We start from the raw sequence: 22401 nt of genomic DNA, 5'->3' as shown, positions 1-22401 counted from the left end.
CCTCGATGCATGTTAAATATGCCTCTGGGATGCAAAATCCAGCTTAAATACAAACTTAAAGTGAGTGAAACTCCTGATTTCACAGGTGTTTTTGCCCCCTTATAATCATCATAAAAACACCAGAAAATATCCCAGAAAATGCAAGATGTGCGAAAATTGAATTAAAGGGTGCGCGAATATCATTACGAGTTGCGCAAAAAATAAAGGCACGTGAAAATCAATGGAATGAGGTATTTTTCACTGTTTAATTGCTTTGCTTTGATTTCTTCCATTTGTTATTTAGATTTCCAAACTTTTAAGACGAACCAAACTCTTGCACAACCTAAGAACCATATAATATCAGATAATATGAACAAATTTCAAACCAATGTCTGATGTATCCAATGTATTGCTCATCATCTGAAACCATTTCTTTTCTTTCTATGCAGGTCTTCAAACTTGTGTTGGATGTCTCTCATTCTTGTGTCTTCTCCATCCTGAAAGAGGTAGAGATAAAAACACATAGAAAGAGATAAAGATAACTTATAAACTGGAATTGTTAATTAATATACAATCATTCGAGCACTATTACTCACTTCTCCCTACCAAGGTTTTCCAATAGAAATTGATTTTTGTAGGGTGACGAGAACATAACACTTTGCACAATTGTAGTTTAGGGGTCAAAAATGTTTGAAAAATGACGTAATTGCTGACGTCAGCAAAAACTCGAGGACCACCCAAACGCGTTTTTTTTAGTGAAATTCAATAATGGATACTACTATACTATTAGTTAGATCAGATTCAAACTTATTTTACAATAGCTTTTCGAGTATGGTTAGAGTGGGAAATTTTGCCTTAGAAGTGCTTATTGTGGGCATGCCCAATGCAACCCATTTAGCCCAAGGCTTTTGAATAGTCATAAAAACGCGATATTCAATGTCAAGTAACTCTAACTCTCAACAAAATTTTATTTAATTTTATATAAACTCTTTAGGTGGTCCTTGAATTTTTGCTGACGTCAGCAATTACCTCATTTTTCAAACAACCTTCCGCAATAACTTTTATTGGCTTCATTTTCAGATATAGGTTGTTTTTCTAAACGAAAATGCTTTCTAACGGTATGTAACATGACATACTTTGGAGAAAAAAAAATTCATTTTACCTGGGAACCTGTTCTGGTCTGTAAAGTACTCAAACAGGAGGTGCCAATATTTTGGGCCTGAGATTTAAATACATTTTTCACCTCTAAACTACAATTGTGCAAAGTTTCATGCTTTTACGTCTTTGTGCACAATGTTAATGACTTTTGGCATATCTAGACTGCACTAGTACCTCAGCCCTGCATTATTGAGATTTTTTGGATTGCCTGGGTTGGTAACAATAGGTTCAATGGATAAATATAAAGTTCTTACAATCAATTTTTGATATTCAAGTACAGCACTTTGTCTTGGATGGTGGTCCACAAGGTTGTTGCTTTCTTCAGTGGTCGAGAACAGTGACTAAAAAGGAAAACCATTAAAACAGCTACAATTTTCTACAAACTACAAATATTGCATCTATGCAGCATGTTGGATCTTCAAGTTACAACACCAAATTAGCAAAGTAAAAAGTTAAAATTTCATCGTATCTAAATTTGCTTACCTTAACTCCTCCATCCTTTCTCTGTTGCCTATTCAAAACATTCTGATGAGAAGGAAAGAAAGAAAGAGTGATCAATTAGCTTATTAACCTATCAGTCCCTTTTCTTGCCATACATGAAATTAAGAATTTTTTGTTAAGATTTTCCTTGTTCATGGAAGATTTTTACTCTGATGAGATTAACTTATAGAACAAGAGCCATAGAAAGTCTGGCTGAAATACAATAAAACAGGGGTGAACGTAGAAAAGGATTCCGCTTAAACTTTCTTGGTACCGTTGGAAGCGGAATTTTATGTAGATCATCTTACTCAGAGCTGCTCAGAGCCGCATGATGAGGCCCTTGGAGAAAATTTTTGGTAAAATCAAGCCTGAAGTGTACGTTTTTGAACACTGTACTGGTCATCGGCTACACTAAAAACCTATCAAAGCTATTCTAGTCTTTGAAAGTCAGCGCTATCACCATGTGCTTTCGCCCAAGGGCTTTCGCCGTGCACTTGACCCATTTCATATAATTTATGACACTGTTTTAATTGATTGTGGTTTCCAGAAATGTTTGTTGGGAAATCCCCCCCCCCCGATTTTTGAGACAGGGGTATACATTGAGTGAAAAGGCACCTACCAATGCAAGATTTTGTAGCGAAGATGGGTCCTTAATGTTTTATTTCACCAATATCTTTCTCAAAGAACCTCAACATGAGGCTCTGAGTATGTTAAACCGCATAGAATTCCGCTTCCAACGGTACCAAGAAAGCTTACGCGGAATTTTTTTCAAGGTCAAATTTTATTTCTGCCAGACTATAAGAACAAGAGTTAGACCTTGTATCTGGATTCAATGTTCTTGCGCTTTTGTTTTTCCTCGAGATACAACTCATCTTTTTCTCTGAAATTAAAAGAGAAAAAATTCTTATACTAATGTCCTACAAAAATTGATCTTCTTCGATTGGCTATGTTGGGAAGGGCACAGAGACTCACTGACACGTTTGAAACTTTATGAGATATTTAAACAGGTAGCCAGTAAATAAAGCCAAAAAGAATTTCAAGTAAGTTAGATTTACCGTATTGTCTCGTTATGCTCTTCGATTATAGTAGACAACTCGTTCTGCAGCTCTGATACTTGTTCAACAAAACTTTCCAGCTTTGAGGCCTGAAAATTAAAATGAATGAGCCTTTTAGATTTTTATTCCACTAAAATATTTGGCAACTTTCTAGTCATTTCTTTAACAGTAAAACACAAGATTCACAAACAATAGACAAAAGGGTCAAGGCTTACTTGTTCATGATTTTTCTTCATATAGATTTGCTTTTCTGCTTTTAGATCTTTCACCCGCTGGCTGAGCTCCTGTTAAGGAAATTTACACAAAATATAAAACACAAAATGGAAAAGCCGAAAAATCAACCAACAAACACTGACAAGCTTAGAAACAAAGTTTTAGCCCAGTTTTTAAATAACTCCAACTGCTGTTTCCAACATGGAAATAAAACGTCTTTACTAATTTCACGTAATGTACACAAAAACATACATCCATAAAGGAAAGCCTGTGATCGAATTCTTCTTTTTTCTTTGCAAAGTCCTCCCTCATTATTGCCATTGTTTTCCTGATCTAAATGATTTAAAAAATTAATGATTTTTGAAATTATTCATCACGAAGAAAGTTGGATAATCAGAGTGAATAATTAGGTGGTTTTTATGTCCAAAATAACATGTTTTTAATTATATTCTGATTTTAACAGTGTTTAACTTAACTTTATGATATCAAGTATGAATTTAACAAGTAACATGCTAAATGGACCTACCTGATGATGAGAATCAGATAAAAATATGACAAATAGCAGAGTAAAAAAGTGTAGTGACCAGCTTAAATAGATTACCGTGAATATCACAGCTCAAATTAATATCGACCTGTGAAATATAGTTAAAGCCGTATGACTTATAGTCGTAGATACTGGGGTGAATAAATATTTTAGCGTGACTGACGATACTTTTCCCCAAATCCGAAAAAAACCCATGTTAGGCACTTTTTGCCCCAAATTTGCCCAAAAAATTATTTTTTGAAATCGGGCTTCATCAGATTACAAAAATTACCATTTTAAATTACTGTGCAAAAAATCAGAAAAAAATATAAAGTCAATCGCTCTTTTTTCATAAAAATGGGAATTTCCCCAAATAAGAAAATCCGCTTTTCACGGCCAAAAAAAAAATTCCGAAAAAAACTGCTTGAGCCACATTTTAGAGAACATTGCCCCTTATCTATGCAAAGAACTCAGAAAAAACTAAAGCAATTTCACACAAAGTCCAAAAAAAACCATTTTTAGGCACTTTTTGGCCTAAATTTGGCCAATAAATTGTTTTTTCGAAAATCAGGCTCCGTCACTTTTTGGAAATCACCATTTTGCATCACTGTGCAAAAAATCTGAGAAAACTAATGAGGCAATCCCGAAAAAAGCTGGTAACAGACGAACGAACATCAGTTAATTTAAAGGACCTCCGCGTGGTGGGTCCAGAAAAGATCACAGAAGTCTACAATACAATAGAAAAGGGTACGTGGGAAAAGGTCTTAAGATAGGGCTCATGGATTTCTTACTTTTGACAGTTCCGTCTTGTGAGTTTCTTTTAATAACATTTCTTGTTTTTCCTTCTCCTCTCTTATGCTCGTGATATAATTTTCTCTGTAAGATGGAATTACAAAGATTAAAGATAAGCATAAATAAGTCACAGCTGAAAAAACTCCACTTCTTACAAATAAATTGGCGGCCAGATGAAAAATAACAGGAATGGTAGAGTACATACGGTGGAACTACACCTTGAGAAATAAAATATATTATCCTTTCACTCTGTTTCACTTTGCAACCGAATCAGTTTTATGAGATACTGAGCAATACGACATGCTCAGGAAGCGTTTCAGTGTTGATTTCTATCCTAATGTCCTCCTGGGTCAGCTCCTTCTCACCAGGAAAAAATAGTTGCAGGGTTATGAGCCCTCCCCCCCATGAAAATAAAAAATTTTAAATTATATTTTTTAAGTCTTTTTTTAGAAATGCCTGCGACTGCAAAGAAAAAATAAATTCCAAATCACAAAATTGCGCAGGGAAGTATTACATTTATACGCAGCTCGAAAATCACAAAACTGCGCAAAGGATATTACAAATTGGCGCAATTATTACAAATCTACGCACAACACATTTGATTGACTTTGAAGACTTTGAAAATTGTTGAAAATTTTTCTCGTAAAAATTGAAAATGAATTCCTAGTCTAACTGCTTCCATAACCTGAGAAATAGTTAAAGCGCTTCTAAAATCCTTTGAAATACCACAAATTTAAAATGATAACGGATCACTCAAAACTCAATGTGGAGGAATGCGTAAGTAAGTTTTCCGCAACCGATTGTTAAGATCTATAAAAGCCTCGGACACTAATCAGGGGGCAAGAATTACCAATATCATCTGTGTTCAGGCTAAGAATGTTGATGCAAATCTAAAACATATCCCTGGAAATAGATATACAGAAATGTAAAATTGCTAGCGAAAATCAAAACGCTACAAGAAAGGTTTCAGACACGTTTGGGTATAATTATATAGATAAGCTTACTTTGATTGGGAGACATTATTGATAAGCTCCTCTTTAGATTGTAATTGCTTTTCCAAGTCCTTTTTATCGGTTGACAATGCACAAATCCTTTTCTTTTCTTCCAAAATATTTTTCTCCAAGATATTAATCTTGAAAAGAATTAAATACATACAAAGAAATACATCATACACACCATCATGAATACAGTAGACTCTCTCTGTGCGATATTCAAGGGACCAAAAATTTCATTTTCTGTCATTAAAAACAAGCTAGATGCTGAATGGACCTATCATTAGATAGCAATAAGCAGAAGAATGAAAGCAATCAGTCATACGATATAGCGGTTAGCGAAAATGCAAAACTTAAATTTCATAATTGATTGTTGAGAGAGGAAGGTGAGTATGCAAAAAGAAATAGAAAGTTCCGGTTGCAAAAATCAGTTTTATTGATGACAATTGAATCATGCTTGATGGTGGGCATTGTTATCAATAATGTTTTTGTGTGAAAAATCAAAGAAATATTAGGAAAAAGTCCAATGAAAATCTGCAAAAACGGCAATTTCCGGCATATTTCTGGCATTTTTGACCGTAAAAATCTTTTGTTTGAAAATCGGGCTCGGTGACATTTTGGGTACTGCCATTTTGCATCATTGTGCAAAAAATCAGAAAAAAACTAATGAGCCAATGCCTAGGAAAGCTGGTAACAGACGACAAACGAACGAACAGAAAAGTTAACATAAAATCAATTTAAAAAAAGCCATACAGTAGGGGGAACACAACAGATCTTTGATAAAGCACTTACTTTACTACAATAGTCATTTTCCACTTGGTCTAGATTTTTGGCCATTCCATCAAGATCTTTAGCCATTCCTTTGATATTTTTTATGTGTAATTCCCTAAAATTATAAATATATTAAGTCTATTATTACATAGTTGGAGTAAATGCATGATTTTGTAGGTAATTGGTAGAAAGCAAATCAGTCTTAAAACTTTCCCTGTAATCCAAATAGAGTAAGAACTCAAAATAAATTAGTACCTTTCACTTGTTAATGTTTGAATTTCAAAATCTTTCTTCCCAAGTGCTTCTTGTACTTCTTCAAGCTCACTTTGTAGTTGTTTATTTGATGTTAGCAGCTGTTTAAGCGTTTCACTGACATTGTTTCGTTCGTTGTGGTTTGACTTGAGATTTGACTTCAATTTCTCTACTTCTCGCTTCAGTTTATTTTCAGATGATTTGAATTCATTTGTTTGTTTAATATGGTCTTCTTTCAGAGAGATATGGTCTGCATCCAGTTTCTTGTATCTAGAGAGCAGTTCTTGAAGAACTTCTTCTTTCTGGGGAATAAAGATGAAAACTTCTTTAACTAAGTCAGTATGTTTTAAATGAACTTTAAACGTTTTTTTAGCTTTGCAACCGCAGTAGAGGGTGACGAGATGGCTCCCTTTTCCTTGTCTGTCTAATCAAAGGTAGGGAAGAGCGCTTATCCATGACCCTTCTTTTTAGCAGCTGAGAATCAAGCAGAAAAGCATCAAGTACCAGTTTTTTATATTTGTTATTCGAACCCACAAAAATCGCGCTCCGTTCAATTGCTCTCATACAAACACCAAAAATAATCATTTCAGGAAACATGCAACTTAGTTGAAAAATAGTTAAAGCGGTAAAACAGACCTTTTCAAAGTCAGCTTTCAAGGATCTGAATTCACTTTCCTTTCTTTGCAGTTTTTCTTCAAAATCTTTATAAATAGCAACCTCTTTCTTCAGGTAAGAAATGCTTTGTGTGAGTTCTTTGTTAGTGTCATCGTTCTGAGCCTAATGTGTGAAAAGTATTTTGAAAAAATACCTTGCATTGCCAAATATGTACCAAATCGTTTTTTAAAATCAGTTTACTTAATACGTGCAGTATATGTTTTTAAAATGCATATAACAAATCAAATATTTGCTCTCTTCAACAAACCAGTCAGATTACATGATGAAACATGAAGTGCATTATAGCTTTAGCTTACCAGACATGTTTGAAGTTCATGATTCTTGTCCTTGAGTTGCTTAACATTGGTTTGCAATATACCTCTTTCATATGCAAGCTGTTTTTTCTCTTGAATCATATCTGTCATCTTCTTTTTCACCAAACTTGAAGATTCTTGTTCAATGTTCATCCATGATAATTTTTCTTTTTGTTGCAAGTTTGCATTTTCTAGTTCAGCTATTTTCTGGGTTTGTGATTCAAAACGGTTTGAAAGTGTTCTATTTTCATTTAGTATTGATTCAAACTTCTCAGTCATTGTGTTTCGATCGTGTTCCAGTCCAGACAATTTTTTCATTAGGTCTTCCTTCATTTTCTTTTCTGAAGACAACATTGATTCCAAATAATTGCTTTTTGAAATCTGAAAAAACAAAATAACGTTGCCAACTATAAATTAATCTAAGTTCATAGGAGATGTTTCAGCATTGCAACCATCTCTAATAATTATTCAACTTCAACTTTGACAAAATAATATCTCATGAAAAGCAGACAGATTTACGTTTTTAAGTAAATGGGTTTTATACAGCTACTTAACAGAACGGAGGCATGCAATTCAATTTCTGAATCAAATTTAAAAGTCAATCAATCCCACACCATCATCAGTGTAGGTTCAGTGTATAGCAAAACTCCTTAGCTAAAGTATACCTTAGCTAAACACCTGGTACATACCTGATTTTGCTCAAACATTTTCATTTTGAATTCATCTTCGTTTACTTTGATCATTAGATTGTTAATTTGATTTTTAAATGATAGTTTTTGGTTTTCAGCATCTTCGACTTTCTTTTTCCAAATCTCAAGCTGAGCATTGCAGTTGTCTTTCAATGTTTCAAGTAATTTCTTTTGTTGTTCAAGTTCCATGTCATGTTGGACTTGTTTTTCATTACTGGCATCTTTCTTTTCTTTCATCAATGCATTCTTGTCTGTCACTGTAACTTTGAGAGCTTCTTTCAACTTTCTACTTTCCACACTAGAAACATCAACAGTTCTCTAAAGAAAGAGTCATTACTATGGCTGTCATGTTTCATTACTGTATTTTGTCGCAGCAAAATAAAAAAGCTTTAAGTCCTTTTTTTGGAAAATTGAACTATGACCATCATAACGATGCTTTACACCCCCTTCTTTTATCGATTTTTTGGCTTAAATCGATCAAAAACCAACCAAGTTTACTTTAGTTTCAGGGTAAAAAAGCCTTAAGTCATATCAGTTTAGGGCAAATAACCCTTAAGGCCAGCATGAAAACAATGATGTCAATTTTGAAGTTTTTTGAAATTTCCTGAAAATTTAAAACATTTTGAAATTTTACTGAGGGTAATTTATCCAGACTTTCACGAAAACAAGCAACATGCTGAATGGACCTACCTGGTGATGAGAATCAGCTAAAAATAGGACAAATAGCAAGAGAGTAAGAAAGTGTAGTGAGCAGTACAAACTAATGAAGAAATTTCACACAAAGTCCAAAAACCTCATTTTAGGGACTTTTTGGCACAAATTGGCCCAAAAAAAATATTTTTTGAAAATCGGGCTTCATCAGATTTTAAATATTACCATTTTACATCACTGTGCAAAAAATCAGAAAAAACTAATGAGATAATCCCAAGAAAAGCTGGTAACAGACGAATGAACAAACGTCGGTTAATTTAAAGGACCTCCACCCACCAGGGTAGGTCCAACAAGCATGGGATTCCTGGTTACCTTAAGGGAAGAAATTTTCGCGAGAAGAAATTTTCGCAGAATTTAATTTCGCGAATCAAAGTTTCAAAATGGCAAAATTTGCGGAATTTAATTTCGCGAATGAGCTGATTTCAAAAGTTTCACGGAATCTAATTTCGCGATTGAGAAATTTCAAAAGAATCTTTTTTACAGAGAAAATGTTTTTTATATTTTTCATCGATTTCAAGACATATTTCAGTTACATTAACAAACTTTAACAACAAAATAATAACGTCAAATATGAATGTTTCTATGATAAGTCATGATTAAACTTCATCGCCGTCTTCTTCCTCCAAAGCCATTTTGGTGTGTTTTGAAATTTCGCGAATTATGCCCAAATTCGCGAAATTAAATTCCGCGAAAATTTCTTCCCCTAAAATTTCTTCTCGCGAAAATTTTTTCCCTTAAGGTAATCTCATGGTTCGGATTGAAATTCTGAAAGATGTCAATTTGACACTGGAAATCAATCTGACACTTTAAAAAGAGGTCTCAAAAAATTTGAATCGAGTTTTAATTGGATAGTATTCCATTAAGCCTTCGAAGTTAGTAAGAAATCTGAAAAAGGTGATGCATCTCCAAAGCCAAAGGATGAAAATTTTACTTTAGAAGGAAATTACAAAAGCTTGGAGGAAAATTACAAGTTTGCGGGACAATAAAAATTAACGTAAGCAAAAACGTCAATTGAATTCCAATCAAAAATCGACTTAAAGCTTTTTTATTTTGATGAGACGATTTTGAATCATACCTTCATACTTTCACGAAAACAATCGAGTTCGAGGGTGGACAATTCTATTAGGGACACTTTTCTCCTGTTTCCATAAATAAGGTAACTTGTTTACCCTCAAGGTTTCATTTTTGGATTCCAATTCAGTGATCAATTGTACATGGGATAAACTTGATTTGGTCAATCCATCATTTTGGATCATTAGCTCCCTGATTTTTTGATTAGATAGTTCTTAAAATGAAAAGTAGAAAACATAGTTTGGTATGTGGCAGAGAGAAAAAATGTAAAGAATCCAAGATTACCCAAATTTCAATTTTCTGGCTGGTCGTGAAAATGCGAATATTTTCCAACAAAAAGCATTTGTTAAATAACATTTATAATTTTAGAGACCTGATTCTAGCACCTAAAACATCATCACAAGCATAGCAGTCAAATCTTATCAAAAAGTCGTCAATAAAAAATCAAACAAAAGAAGAATACCATAGTCAGCTTCATGTACAGCTAAAAGATTTTCCAGCCTGATACGATCATTAAATTCTTTTTCAAACTCTTGCCTTGCCAGTAATGCATCCTGCTTCAAGGTTGCGCTTTCTTTATTTAGGTTCACAATCTTTATGCGTTCAGTTTCAACGATGCTTTCAAGTTCTTCTATTTTCCTCAAAAGTTTTGAATGATTCTCTACTTGCTGTTTTTCTGTATTTTCGTGTTTGTTTGCATCTTTTGAAAGCTAAATAAACCATGATGACTTTTATAATAGAGCTCTTCTTGTGATATAACCTAAAACCTTTTTGCTTCGTCTTATTTTCTAGTGTAGGGGAAGTATCTTTGGGGAGGCTCAGGCCCCTTACAGCTTGAAGGATTGGCTTTTTCAATGAGTGACATTTTGTTTCTGAAGGTTGATATCTTAATAAAGAGACCAGCAATAAAAAACCTTTTGATCCCATAAGTGCTGGGTATTTTGCAGACCGTTTTATAGTGAGCAGGCCACCTCAAGAACTCAGGAACTACTAAAAAGCTTTAATTTTCACCAGTGAAATAGATATTGACCATCCAAGACATAGTGTGCAACATTCCAGCTGTTGGTATTTAAAGACTGATTTGTAGCATAGTTTTGACTGCAAGGTTTATTATCAATACCTAGCACTGATAAAAACGTCATTAATAATGCTTAGGTACCTTGAATTGAATCCTTAGAAACCTTAGGCTGTTTTAGACATAAAAGTGAATTTTGGGATGATCTGCAAAATAAAAGAAACTGTCAGGTGGCAAAAAATGGACCATATACCTTTAAGACCAGGTACAGCTTGCAGGCTACTTCTGACCCATACTTGATTTCCGATTTTCTAATTTTGAAAAATCTAATCGTTGAAAACTTTCCAGAATTTGAGCTCTCTGCAGCTCTTCCTTATTTTGGTGAGGTGAAATTGGCTACATATTAAAGGCATTATTCAAGGGTGATGTATTTCCTGACAATCTACTTCTATTCTAAAAAGGGGGTGGGGGCTGGTGGGGGTCCCTTTTTACTCAAAAAAAGGTTACACATTTTTTAAGTAAGGTTACATATTTTTCAAGTCAATGGGATAAAGAAAAGTATCTTAGGTACTTTCGTTAAATATTTTGACTGATACTTTTGCGTTTTGGAGACAATGTTTTAACACTATGCTAAAGATGACAATTACCAAGCCTGACCAAGCAGGGTCTAAAATATCAGCTAAAAAGCCATTTTAATTGTTTTCAATGTATCATCTTACTGTATCAGGCAATTTAATATATTTTTAGTCACTCTGATATATGTACGACTCAAATCATTGTTTTCTAACTCCAATAGGAAGCTAGCTTTTGAAGGTGACCTTGGAACAACTTGTTACAGAAATAGAGAAAGTAAGCTGAAGATGAAAGTAAGCTGAAGATGAAAACAATTCAATAAAAGTGATCTTAGAAATTCACTCTAAAAGTTATGAAGAAAGCTATTGAGTAAAAATGAAATCAAGAACACTCTTGAATGTTACAAAGAGGCAATTAGAAAATAATAGACTAAGAAGCAGGGGTGTATAGAAGATTTGTGCTCAAAAAAGTTACTGTAATGGTATTGTTCCCTTATCATGACTGATACAAAAAGTTTTCAGTCAGTCAGTCAAATGACTTTTTCAGTCTGACATTGACCAATGACCAGCGCTTATTTGCAACCCTACTGTATGAAGAGTCAACAAGACACTACTTTAATGGGATAATCTTTCACGGGGATTAAATTTTGCGGTTTGGCTTATTAGTAGAGGCCACTATGTCTTCCCGTGTGCAGCAGCTTGTGCAAAGGGATTTTATGATTGAATATTGTTCCTTGAATGTAGAAGATCAAAATTTGAGAGGTGGGGCCGGGTGTGACTACCCATTGCCATGGAAACTGACGTCATTGGTTACTATGGCAACCAAAATAAAAAGTCGTCAAAATTGAAAATTTTTTGTTTCATTCGAAAGAGCATGAAAAACTGATAAAGAAAAAGGTCACGACCTATATCTGAAAATGAATATATCAGGAGATATTAAGGAAATAAGGCAAAATGATGTCATAAAACGATGACGTCATCGAAAAATAAAAATTTGCCAAAATTCGAAAATTTTGGTTTTTTGGAAAAAAGACCCTCCAGGGAACATAAAATATTATGACGAAAACGTTTGAAAATTCGTTAAAAAAAGTCTATTGGCCAGAATTGACAATTTCATTTTTTGCCTGTCGAAGGTTGGAGCTTGCCCAAGCACATTACAGGCAAAATTAAAAAATATCAATTTTGGCTCATAGACTTCTTAAAAAGGATTTTCAGACTTTTTCGTAATAATATTTTTTGTTCACTGGAAGGTATTCTTTCCAAAAAACCAAAAGTTTTTGAATTTTGGCAAATTTTTATTTTTCGATGACGTCATCGTTTTATGACGTCATTTTGTGACTTTAACAACTGTCAAATCATACATGTTGGTTGTTGAAATACACCTTTTTTGCACCTGTTTGAGGCCATTAAAATAGTATTTATTTGACATATTTTGAGTTTTGTTTAGAAATATTTCGCGGATCAGGCCCTTCCAAATTTCCAATGGGACTTAATTTCGCGGATGACACCCAAATCCGCGAAATTCCGCGAAATTTAATCCCCGCTAAAGTTTATCCCATTAAAGTAACCTGGAATAGCTTTTCATGGTATTTCCCAAGCTCAACATCTTGTGCTTTGAGTTTTTCAGAAAGCTGTCTTTGAGTGTCAATCTTTTTGTTTATTTCCTTTTTCAACTTATTGATTTGATTTTCCAGTGCTTTCTTTGCATCAACACAACATGAAGTAAAATCTGTTGTTTGTAATTCTTAACATCACATTTCAAATCTTTGATCTTTTGTTGATAAGATTCTTGTAACTGTTGGTTTTCATGCATGAGTTGGGCTTTGGTGGTTGAATCTTCAGATTTGATACTTGTTATACCTATCAGTTTAAAAAATATGTGATAGATTCAAAGTTATTCACCAAGACGGGTTGAAAACAAACTCTTTTTTCATATTGAACGTGCTAACCACACTGGGCTCAACTTCAGTATTTTTCAATCATTCGTAGGCCAAATTGTAAAATTGATAGGCTAGACCAATAAAAAAATCAGAGCATTCCAGTCAACTGAAATATTTCAACTTCATTTCAAGTGCAAAAATTGAGCCATTTTTATAGTTATCAGGAAATTTCAAATTATTATTGTAAATTGAAAAACTAGAATTCACCCAAAAGAAATTGTGCCAAATTTTAACCAAATCCGACAATTTTTGACCCAAAAATCAAAACTTTCAAAAAATAAAAAAACACCATATTAACCCAAGGAACAAGTGAGCCAAATTTGGAGCTTAAAAATGAAAAAGACCACCAGATATTCACTGAAGGCACAAGTGTGCCAAATTTCAGCCAAATCTGACCATTTTTGAAGTCTCTAGCCTGGCCCAAAGTTTAATGACTGACAGACAGACATTATCAGATTCTAGTTCAACTGAAGTTAAGAGCTACACTGAACTATGTAATTAGGTTTGATAAATTATTTTTTCAATTAGAGGAAATTTCTTAAATTTCCAACCTGCTTTTAATGATTGAATGGTACTTTCTGTTTGACATAGTCTGCTTATAATTGCAGAAAAATCTGTAATATCTTGATTTTGAATTCTTGACTGTTCATCATCAGGTTTTTCTGCTTGAAGCCTTAAAAAAAAGTAAAAATATAATAAAATTTTGTGTTTAAAAGATACCTACTTGATCTTCTTTGATTGCCTCCATTTTAATGCATAATGGTTGTTTGACAAGACAATAATTTTGACTTAACTTTTCTTTTCACACATTAGACATTATACTATCTGTCTCAGTAGCATTCATATTATTGACTGACTTTCTTTCAACAGGTATTACCAAAGCAAATACAAAATTATACCTCTGAAATCCATACTGGGAGAGCTGCTTTGATAGTTTTAAAGTCTCTTCTTCTGCATTACACAGCCTTTCTTTCAAAACTTCCAAGGTTTTTCCAACAGGTGATGTGCAGAGAAGTGGTGAAGCTGGAATAAAAATTTCTTGTTTTTCCATTCTAGAAAAAGATATTACAATAATGTCAAAAGAATAATATAAAGTATTAAAGTGTAACTTCTTATCAAATAATAGTTGTGATATATACAATTTAAATAATAAGGTTTGAGCTGTTCTAATCTTTATGGCCTTTTAAGCCTTGAGTTGTTCTTATTCATCTTATTTTTAGTTAAAATAGAGACTCTTTGAATTCTTAACCAAATTTTTACTATCTAATCCTTAAAAATTTCCTTGAAATTTAGCAATTTTAGGCTCAGGTGTTCTAATCTTTCTTATTTTAATGGGATAAATTTTCGTGAAGATTAAATTTTGCGGTTTTCTCAGATTTATGTGTCATCTGCGAAATTAATTTCCTGCAAAATCTCCATAGTTTGGACCCCCCTCCTGTCTTAAGGGGGGGATGACACCTTCCAAAAAAGTGAAGAAGGGGGGGGGATCAGAAATTTTCATTAAAAAGGGGGGATAGCAAGGAGGGGGGATCGTTTAAGGGGGGGGGCTTACAAATATTGTAGATTATTTTCCAGCACTGTCATGAAATTTGGTCTGCATGAAAGGAAGTTCTTTATTTTCACTAAAAAGTGGTATTATATTTGCCAGACTTAATTTTTCTTTACTGTTTCCCTTTCCTTTTTACCATAAAAAATTTTGCCCAAAACCCTTGGGGGATAGGCATTTTAAAAGGTTGGGAGGGATGCCAAGAAGGGGGGGGGATCATTTAAGAAGGGGGGATCAGACCCCTTTGCGCACTATGATCTCAAAAAATTTTAATCATTCTATCGTGGGCACAAAATAAGGCAGAAACTAAGTAGTGCCCTCGACACAAAAATTACTGCCTCAATTTTATTCTATTTCTATTTGGCTGAGTTGCAGGAGGCTTTGGAGGCCTATTCTCGCAACTATAGACGCTTACTAATGAGCATCCCGTCAGCACCTTGAACTGACAACCCAATTCCCCTCACATGGCATGGGTTGACCCGGGCGAAGGAACGTTCACTTGCCAAGTGAACTGCCGTGAGTAGGAATCGAACCCTGGCCGCCTGCACAGAAGCCAAGGCCGACTGCCACTATACCGGGTGTGCCAAAAAAAATAGGCCTAAAATTGAAACTTTGACGTAACTTTTTTCAGTTAGAATAGAAACTTGAAATTCTACATGCGTCTTAAGCAACCTATTTCGAAGCTTTCCTGAAAGTTTCATTCTTATAGCTTTAGTAGATTTAAAGATATGGAGATTTTCCTAAAGGATGTGAAAATGTGCTTGTTTATAGATTTGACGTCAGTTTTTTTTCTGAAGATAAATTTACTTTTTACAAAGCAGTACTTTTGATGATAAAACTAAAGACAAAAAATATAATGAGTAAATCCGATATTTGAGTTCACGAATAATGCATCTTAATTGAGGAACCATTACATTCACCAACAGTGCGAACACGACCAACAAATTGCTTCATAGATTTTCTGATTTCAGGTAGGTTTCTCGCGCATTCCTTCCAAACAGACTTGATCTTAGAAATGATTTCCTCCTCTGTTTCAAAAGGCTTCTTCAATCTTCCTCGGTACACCTTGCGTTTAACTTCGTTCCAAAAATAGTAATCTAAAGGATTACTGTCAGGACTCTTTGGAGGCCACTGATCTTTCCTAAGGTATCGTCTCGGTATGGTTTCCTGCAAAAAGTCTTGGACAATGTTGCTGGTGTGCGATGAAGCTCCGTCCTGAATGAAAATCCAGTCCCTTCTTGGATAGATTTTTTCGATTGCTGGAAAGAGTTCACGTTTCAGATGGTTCTTGTAGTTTTTGGCGTTGACTTTCAATCCTTTTCGTTTTACGAAAATCGGCCTCGTAACACCATGCCAGGTGAGTGCAGCTGACACCATAACTTTTACTGACTGGCGGTTGCTTTCATGGAAAAGGTTTTCATCAGGAACGTCTTTCTTTGTGCCTTTGTGGTAAACTCGATCGTTTTGGCTATTCAACGGTACCTGGAGTGGAAAATCACTTTCATCTTGAAAAATGGCGCGTTCAATCATCCTCGGGTTTTTTACAAACTTCTCATGAAGACTAACAGCTCGATCGACTCTACGATTGCGTGTTGCATCGTTCATCTGTGGTGTTTTTAGACGTTTGAATTGGTTGTAGCCTTTATCTTCAACGATTCGGCGTACAGAGGAATGAGAGATTTCAAGCTCTCTAGCGAGTTCTCTTGGTGAAGCGTGTGTCCCAGGTTCTTCTTCCTGCGAGCAGATCATTTCTTCAACAAAAGCTTCATTTTCAGCAGTTCTGGCACTTCTTGGTCTTCCAGACCCTTTCTTTCGCTCCATAGTACCATACTCTTTAAATTTCTTGACGGCACGTTTAACTTTTGAATAATGCCAGTTCATTTCTGGGTTCTGTTTCCATATCTCATAAGCTGTATACTCTTTCTCGATATAATGTCTGATAATCACCTTGTCTTCGTCAGAAAGAGGTGCCATTCTTCAATCTGTCTTGTGGCGATTTTTCTTCAGTAATGGTTAGAAATGCCTGTTGTCTTGAACGTTGGTAAGTGAAACCATTTTGCAATAGAACGTCATCTTTTAAAATAACACTGCAATGGCATCTTTCTGATTCCAAAACAAAAACTGAAATAAACAAACGCAACTCCGGTTCGGATACTAAACGCTAGGGAACTGTGGTTGACAATTTTTTTGTTTTGACGTCAAGTCTATAAACAAACACATTTTCATATCCTTTAGGTAAATCTCCATATCTTTGAAACTACTAAAGCTATAAGAATGAAACTTTCAGGAAAGCTTCGAAATAGGTTGCTTAAGACGCATGTAAAATTTCAAGTTTCTATTTTAACTGAAAAAAGTTACGTCAAAGTTTCAATTTTAGGCCTATTTTTTTTGGCACACCCGGTACTATAGCACCTTCTCCGCGCGAGAGCGAGAGCTAATCATTTTTTTCTTGCGTGCTAAGGGGGGAAATGATAGATATTATTGGAGCTAATCTTTAGCTAAGGTTAATTCCCAGTCGACTGAGTTACATCGGGTTGCGGAAAAGGTTAGGATTAGGTATTTCTCGGCTGCCGGTTATCTGAGTTCCCGTATATATATTCCAAGGGTGTGTTTGCCCTGAGCTTATCTCTTCATCTGCAAGTTAAGCTTCAGTAAAGTAAAAATTTTACCATGGAATCTGACCAAATCAGTCTTGAACAACTCTTACCTATCTTTCCTGTTAACACTCAAAATAATGACGTCCAGTCCACAATTACTACTGTTACTGATCAAAGTACGCAACTTTTATCATTGGTCAATTCATTAGTCGACAGCCGCCTGAACTCATTTTTTGCTTCATCACAATCATCTTCAAGCCAACTGGCCAGCCCTGTCCTGCCCAGTACATCACAGGACAACGTTCTTCTCTCGACCATTGCGACGTCGTCAAGCCTGTCAAGTCAACAAGATTCAACTCCCACCACCAACACGCCACCCATGAATAGTTCTTCCGCCCTTATCAACGCCCTTCTCACGGCTAATAATGGTACCCTCGCTATGGGCAATCAAAACATCACGCTTTCCTCGCAACCACACCTTGCTGGTCAAAATCAAAACACTTTCAACTTTGTCAACAATTGCAACAACGAGCTCCCTGCGATACCTGCAAAAATATTGAAACAAATTAAGAGTGGTGAGTTTGTTGATTTTGATTTTCTTCTACCTTCCAACATTGGCCGGCCTCTTAATTCTGCTGTATCTCTGGCATTCGATTCGGAGGGCAACATCTCTTTACAAAAAAACGATACTGCCATTCAACAATTTTCAAAGAAAGCCAAGGTTATTGACCTAAACTCCTGGTTAATGGCATGGTCCAGATTTTTCCAAGCTTCATTAGTCTTTAGACCCAACCTGGCCAATCAGATGATTGCATATCAGATTTATATTGCCCATTTGGCTAATGACTATTCCTTCTCTGGCTGGTACTCCTACGACAAGGCTTTTAGAACATTTTTGACCAACAACCCGGTAGCTAGATGGGATACGTCCAACCAAAATCTTTTTAACTTGCACCTCTTGGGTCACAAGCAGCCGAGCCAGTGTTATATCTGCCAGAGCAAGGACCATCTCGCCCCCCGCTGCCCCTCTTCTGCCCCCTCCACCTCTTTTGCCCGCCCTTCTTCAGTTTCTCAGACAGCGCACCATTTTCCTGCCCCACGGATGCCTTCTCAGCCTGGACCCCGCCCTCGCCCCCCATCTTTTCCCCGTGCTCAGTACTACCAGCCCTACCCTAACCTTCGTCAGCCCTTTCCTGCCCCCCAGCAAGCTGCCTCTGCCGCCAAACCTGCCAACTTCTGCCACAACTTTAACTCCAACATCCAGTGTCGACCCTCCTGTCGATATCTCCACAGTTGCCTCATCTGCAACTATCCCCATCCTGTCATGCAATGTCCCTACCGCCCCCAGTGATCACCAAATTCTTCTCAACCTCCCAATAGGTTCCTCTCTCCCTTCTTCCTTCAAGCCAGCTTCCCCTGTTAAACCCCTTGTCTTGTTTGAGTTCCTCGACGGGTATGACCCTGAGATCGTTGAGTTTCTTGTGTCTGGGTTCCTTACAGGTTTTCACATTGGCTTCCAAGGTCCACCACCAGTTGGCCCTGAACGTAACAACCTTTCAGCAGATTCCAACTGCGAGGCTGTCTCTACAGCCATCCTGAAGGAATTGAAGCGTGGGCATACTGCTGGCCCTTTTGACACCCACCCCCTCCCCTCTTTTTTTTGTTCCCCCCTCGGTGCTGCCCCCAAAAAAGATGGAACAAAACGGATCATCCTCGACTTGTCCTTCCCCCCTGGTTCATCTGTCAATGATGGCATCCCTGTAGAACTGACCCATGTCCAGTATACCCCCTTCGACGAAGCCCTTGACATGATCCGTTTGATGGGCCCTGGCTGCTACATGGGAAAAATCGACATCAAGCACGCCTTTCGCCTCTGCCCAGTCCACCCCGACGATTGGCCCCTCCTGGGATATTGCTGGCAGGGTAAGTACTTCTTCGATCTTTGCCTTCCTTTTGGTAGTCGCTCCTCTCCTTGCATTTTCAATATGTTTGCTGATGCCTTGCAATGGATCCTTGTCCGGAAATGCCTTATCACTGCTATCTCTCACTATCTTGACGATTTTATCCTTTGTGCTCCTTCCTTTAACGAAGCCCAGCTTAAGATGGATGTCGTTCAAGCTCTCTTCAAGGATGTTGGTGTGCCCGTTGCCTTGGACAAGTTGGAGGGCCCCAGCCAGGTGATGACGTATTTGGGCATCGAGATTGATTCTGTTTCCTCTTCTATTCGTCTGCCTACCAGTAAGCTTGTGGAATTGAAAGGTATGGTTTCTGCTTGGCGTTCAAAGAGGAAGTGTACTAAACGTGAGTTGTTGTCTCTGATTGGTTCTTTGTCATTTGCTTGTAAAGTCATCCGTCCAGGTCGTATCTTTTTGCGTCGTCTCATTGACTTGTCTTCTTCGGTTGTTCGCCTTAACCATCATATTGACTTAACTTCTGATGTTCGCCTTGACTTAGAGATGTGGTCTGAGTTTCTCAATTCTTGGAACGGTTCTTCCTTTATTCCTACACCTATTTCTCTTCAAGCTCCTTTTGAGATTTCAACTGATGCGTCCTTTCTTGGTTTTGGTTGTTTTTTCCAGGGTCTTTGGATTTCTGAGGCTTGGCCGTTTGACGTTTCTCTTCTCACTCACATCTCCTTCCTTGAGTTTTTTGCTATTTTTGCATCTCTTAATACCTGGCTTAAGTCTTTCAGCAATTGCCGCATCGTTGTCTCCACAGACAACGAGCCCACCGTCTCGGTCTGGTCATCTTCCTCTTCCAAGGATAAGTCTATGATGGTTCTCATTCGCAAGATTTTCTTCCTAACTGCTCGAAACAACATCCACCTTTCATTTCGTCATGTCCCTGGCTCTGAGAATGTTTTTGCTGATCTTTTATCTCGTTTGCAGGTCGAAGAATTCAAATCAGTCTGTCCAGGGTGTTGTCCCTTCCCGTCAACTGTTCCCAACTCTGTAATGGATCTCTTGGCCACGATCTTGTTGGGCTCCTGAAGGATTCTCTTGCACCATCTACTCAAGCTACATACATGAGTGGTATCCGTTCTTACATCAACTTTTGCGACTCACATGGCTTAATACCTTTCCCTAGTTCTGAAGCTTTGTTGTGTTCTTTTCCGTGTTTTCTTTTAACCGTGGCATTGCTTGCAAAACAATAAAAGTTTATATCACTGGAGTACTACACCAAAATTCAATGCTTGGCTCAAATTTGCCCCTTGCCCTTATGCCCATACTTCACCGTGTCATTCGAGGCATTCGTAGACGCCAAGGAAATTCACTTACCCGCAGACCACGTAAACCCATCACCACTTCCCATCTTCGAGTCATTTCAAGATTCTTATTACTTTGCAGCCATCCCACTCAAGACAAGTACATGCTTTTAGCCGCATGCCTAACCGCCTTTTTTGGCCTTCTTCGTGTGTCCGAGTTTTCCTGTCCCTCTCAAAGTCGATATGACCCGTCAATTCACCTCATGAAGTCTGATGTTACCTTCAACCTCAACCACTCCCTAATGACCATCCGTATTAAAGGAAGCAAAACCGATCCGTTCCGCCAAGGTGTTAATATTAGGATTGCTGCTACTTCCAACAATATTTGCCCAGTGGGCGCTATGAGAAACTACCTAGCCCTTCGAAGTTCAAAACCGGGCCCCCTCTTTCAATTTCATGATGGTAAACTCCTCACCCGCCGAACACTATACGCCTTACTCGAGCAATCCCTCCCGTCTGTTTCCGACTTGAACACCCATAGTTTTCGTATTGGTGGTGCTTCTGCCGCCTTGAGCGCAGGTGCCTCCGACTCAATGATTCGCATTATGGGCAGGTGGTCCAGTGACTGTTACCTTCGTTATCTTCGTGTTTCGGATTTTGATATTCAAAAATTCACTGCTAATATGGCCAAGATATCTCATGTGTCGTCTACTTGGGACCCCGACAAGTGGTAATTTGTCTACAATGTCATGTATTTTTTATGGTACTTGTTTGTTCTACCCGGTCTTTTTAGTTCACACCATGCTATTATTTTTGCTGAGTGCACTATCAATATATTGCTCGTATTAATTTTGATTGTCTTCACAATATCGCTTGCTTTATTTTATTAATAGTAATAATAAATATAAAAACATTTCAATACGCTCTTTAGCTACCGAAATAATACTAATATGCTATTACTTTTAATAATAATTATAAAAACATTTCAATACGCTTTTGCTACCGAAATAATACTAATACGCTATTACTTTTAATCATAAGGTTTTGTTTTCTGCCTTTCTCGTCTCACTCCCTACCTTGTGCTTTGCCCTAGATAGCCCCCCCTTTCCCTTTTTCTTCTCTGCGGTTTTTGGGTGATGTTGGGGTGTTGGGTTACTACGTAACCTCTGGCAAGTTATTAGTCAGTTATCCAGATACTTATTCTAAGGTCAGGCATCCGTCGTCTACACGGACTTAGGGCGTACCGTCATCTACACGGGCTTAGGTGCTACCCGTCATCTACACGGGCATAGGTCGTACCGTCATCTACACGGGTTAGGCGTTAAGTTTAGTCACAGCTTATCTTGATGCATCCCCAATGTCATCCCAAATTCCGTTTTGTACAATTTTTAATTTGCACTTTCATTCACCTTTCGAAATATAATTTTCTCTTTCGGCACTCCTTATGTCTCCTGTTTCTTTCACCCCTTTTGATTTGACCCCTTTGCCTCGTTAGCTTCTCATTTCGATCTATTACTTATTCTTGGAGACGCGGGAATTAATTGGAGCTAATCTTTAGCTAAGGTTAATTCCCAGTCGACTGAGTTACATCGGGTTGCGGAAAAAGGTTAGGATTAGGTATTTCTCGGCTGCCGGTTATCTGAGTTCCCGTATATATATTCCAAGGGTGTGTTTGCCCTGAGCTTATCTCTTCATCTGCAAGTTAAGCTTCCCCTCCCTTCCCTGCCCCTTTTTATCTTTGTTTTGTTTGTGGTTCTGCCTTTCTCTCCTTTCTTTTCAGATCTTATCCTGCTATCAAGGCGTGGTCATCGCAGCTGCAGCGTTGGATCCTAATCTCACGGTTTTTCCCTAGGCAAGGTTTTTCGACCAGAG

General features: G+C 36.9%; 3 protein-coding genes across 3 annotated transcripts; 2 read left to right on the top strand and 1 right to left on the bottom strand.

Moving 5' to 3' along the window:
* Positions 1–281: 281 nt before the first annotated feature.
* Positions 282–14235, bottom strand: LOC136816696 (coiled-coil domain-containing protein 150-like). The gene is made up of 19 exons (XM_067073023.1): positions 14081–14235; positions 13733–13854; positions 12810–13101; positions 10118–10364; positions 9753–9868; positions 7873–8190; positions 7187–7564; positions 6852–6992; positions 6219–6517; positions 5985–6078; positions 5205–5332; positions 4200–4284; positions 3138–3218; positions 2888–2956; positions 2673–2761; positions 2434–2497; positions 1621–1662; positions 1392–1478; positions 282–476 (listed from the first exon to the last, which is right to left on the bottom strand). The coding sequence occupies exons 5-19, from the start codon at positions 9837–9839 to the stop codon at positions 396–398; spliced, it is 2043 nt and encodes a 680-aa protein (XP_066929124.1). The 5' UTR covers positions 9840–9868; positions 10118–10364; positions 12810–13101; positions 13733–13854; positions 14081–14235; the 3' UTR covers positions 282–395.
* A 3162-nt stretch (positions 14236–17397) lies between these two features.
* LOC136816713 (uncharacterized) lies at positions 17398–20314 on the top strand. The gene is made up of 2 exons (XM_067073034.1): positions 17398–17899; positions 18825–20314. Exons 1-2 carry the CDS (start codon positions 17398–17400, stop codon positions 20312–20314), a joined length of 1992 nt encoding a protein of 663 aa, XP_066929135.1.
* A 517-nt stretch (positions 20315–20831) lies between these two features.
* LOC136816712 (uncharacterized) lies at positions 20832–21263 on the top strand. The gene has a single exon (XM_067073033.1). The coding sequence runs from the start codon at positions 20832–20834 to the stop codon at positions 21261–21263; it is 432 nt and encodes a 143-aa protein (XP_066929134.1).
* The last annotated feature ends 1138 nt before the right edge of the window (positions 21264–22401 follow it).

This window comes from Clytia hemisphaerica, unplaced genomic scaffold (assembly GCF_902728285.1).
Source record: "Clytia hemisphaerica strain Z4C2 unplaced genomic scaffold, Clytia hemisphaerica genome assembly, whole genome shotgun sequence".
NCBI classification, from domain to species: Eukaryota; Metazoa; Cnidaria; class Hydrozoa; order Leptothecata; family Clytiidae; genus Clytia; species Clytia hemisphaerica.
This window is presented reverse-complemented; position numbering and strand designations above follow the sequence as displayed.

Coding starts and splice junctions, on each gene's coding strand:
- LOC136816713 (XM_067073034.1), top strand. CDS start 17,398: ATGGAATCTGACCAAATCAGTCTTGAACAACTCTTACCTATCTTTCCT. Junction 17,900..18,824: donor ATTGAAACAAATTAAGAGTG/GTGAGTTTGTTG, acceptor GGTTCCTTACAG/GTTTTCACATTGGCTTCCAA.
- LOC136816712 (XM_067073033.1), top strand. CDS start 20,832: ATGACCATCCGTATTAAAGGAAGCAAAACCGATCCGTTCCGCCAAGGT.
- LOC136816696 (XM_067073023.1), bottom strand. CDS start 9,839: ATGATCCAAAATGATGGATTGACCAAATCAAGTTTATCCCATGTACAA. Junction 8,191..9,752: donor CCAAAAATGAAACCTTGAGG/GTAAACAAGTTA, acceptor CTCTTTCTTTAG/AGAACTGTTGATGTTTCTAG. Junction 2,498..2,672: donor GAGCATAACGAGACAATACG/GTAAATCTAACT, acceptor TTTTAATTTCAG/AGAAAAAGATGAGTTGTATC.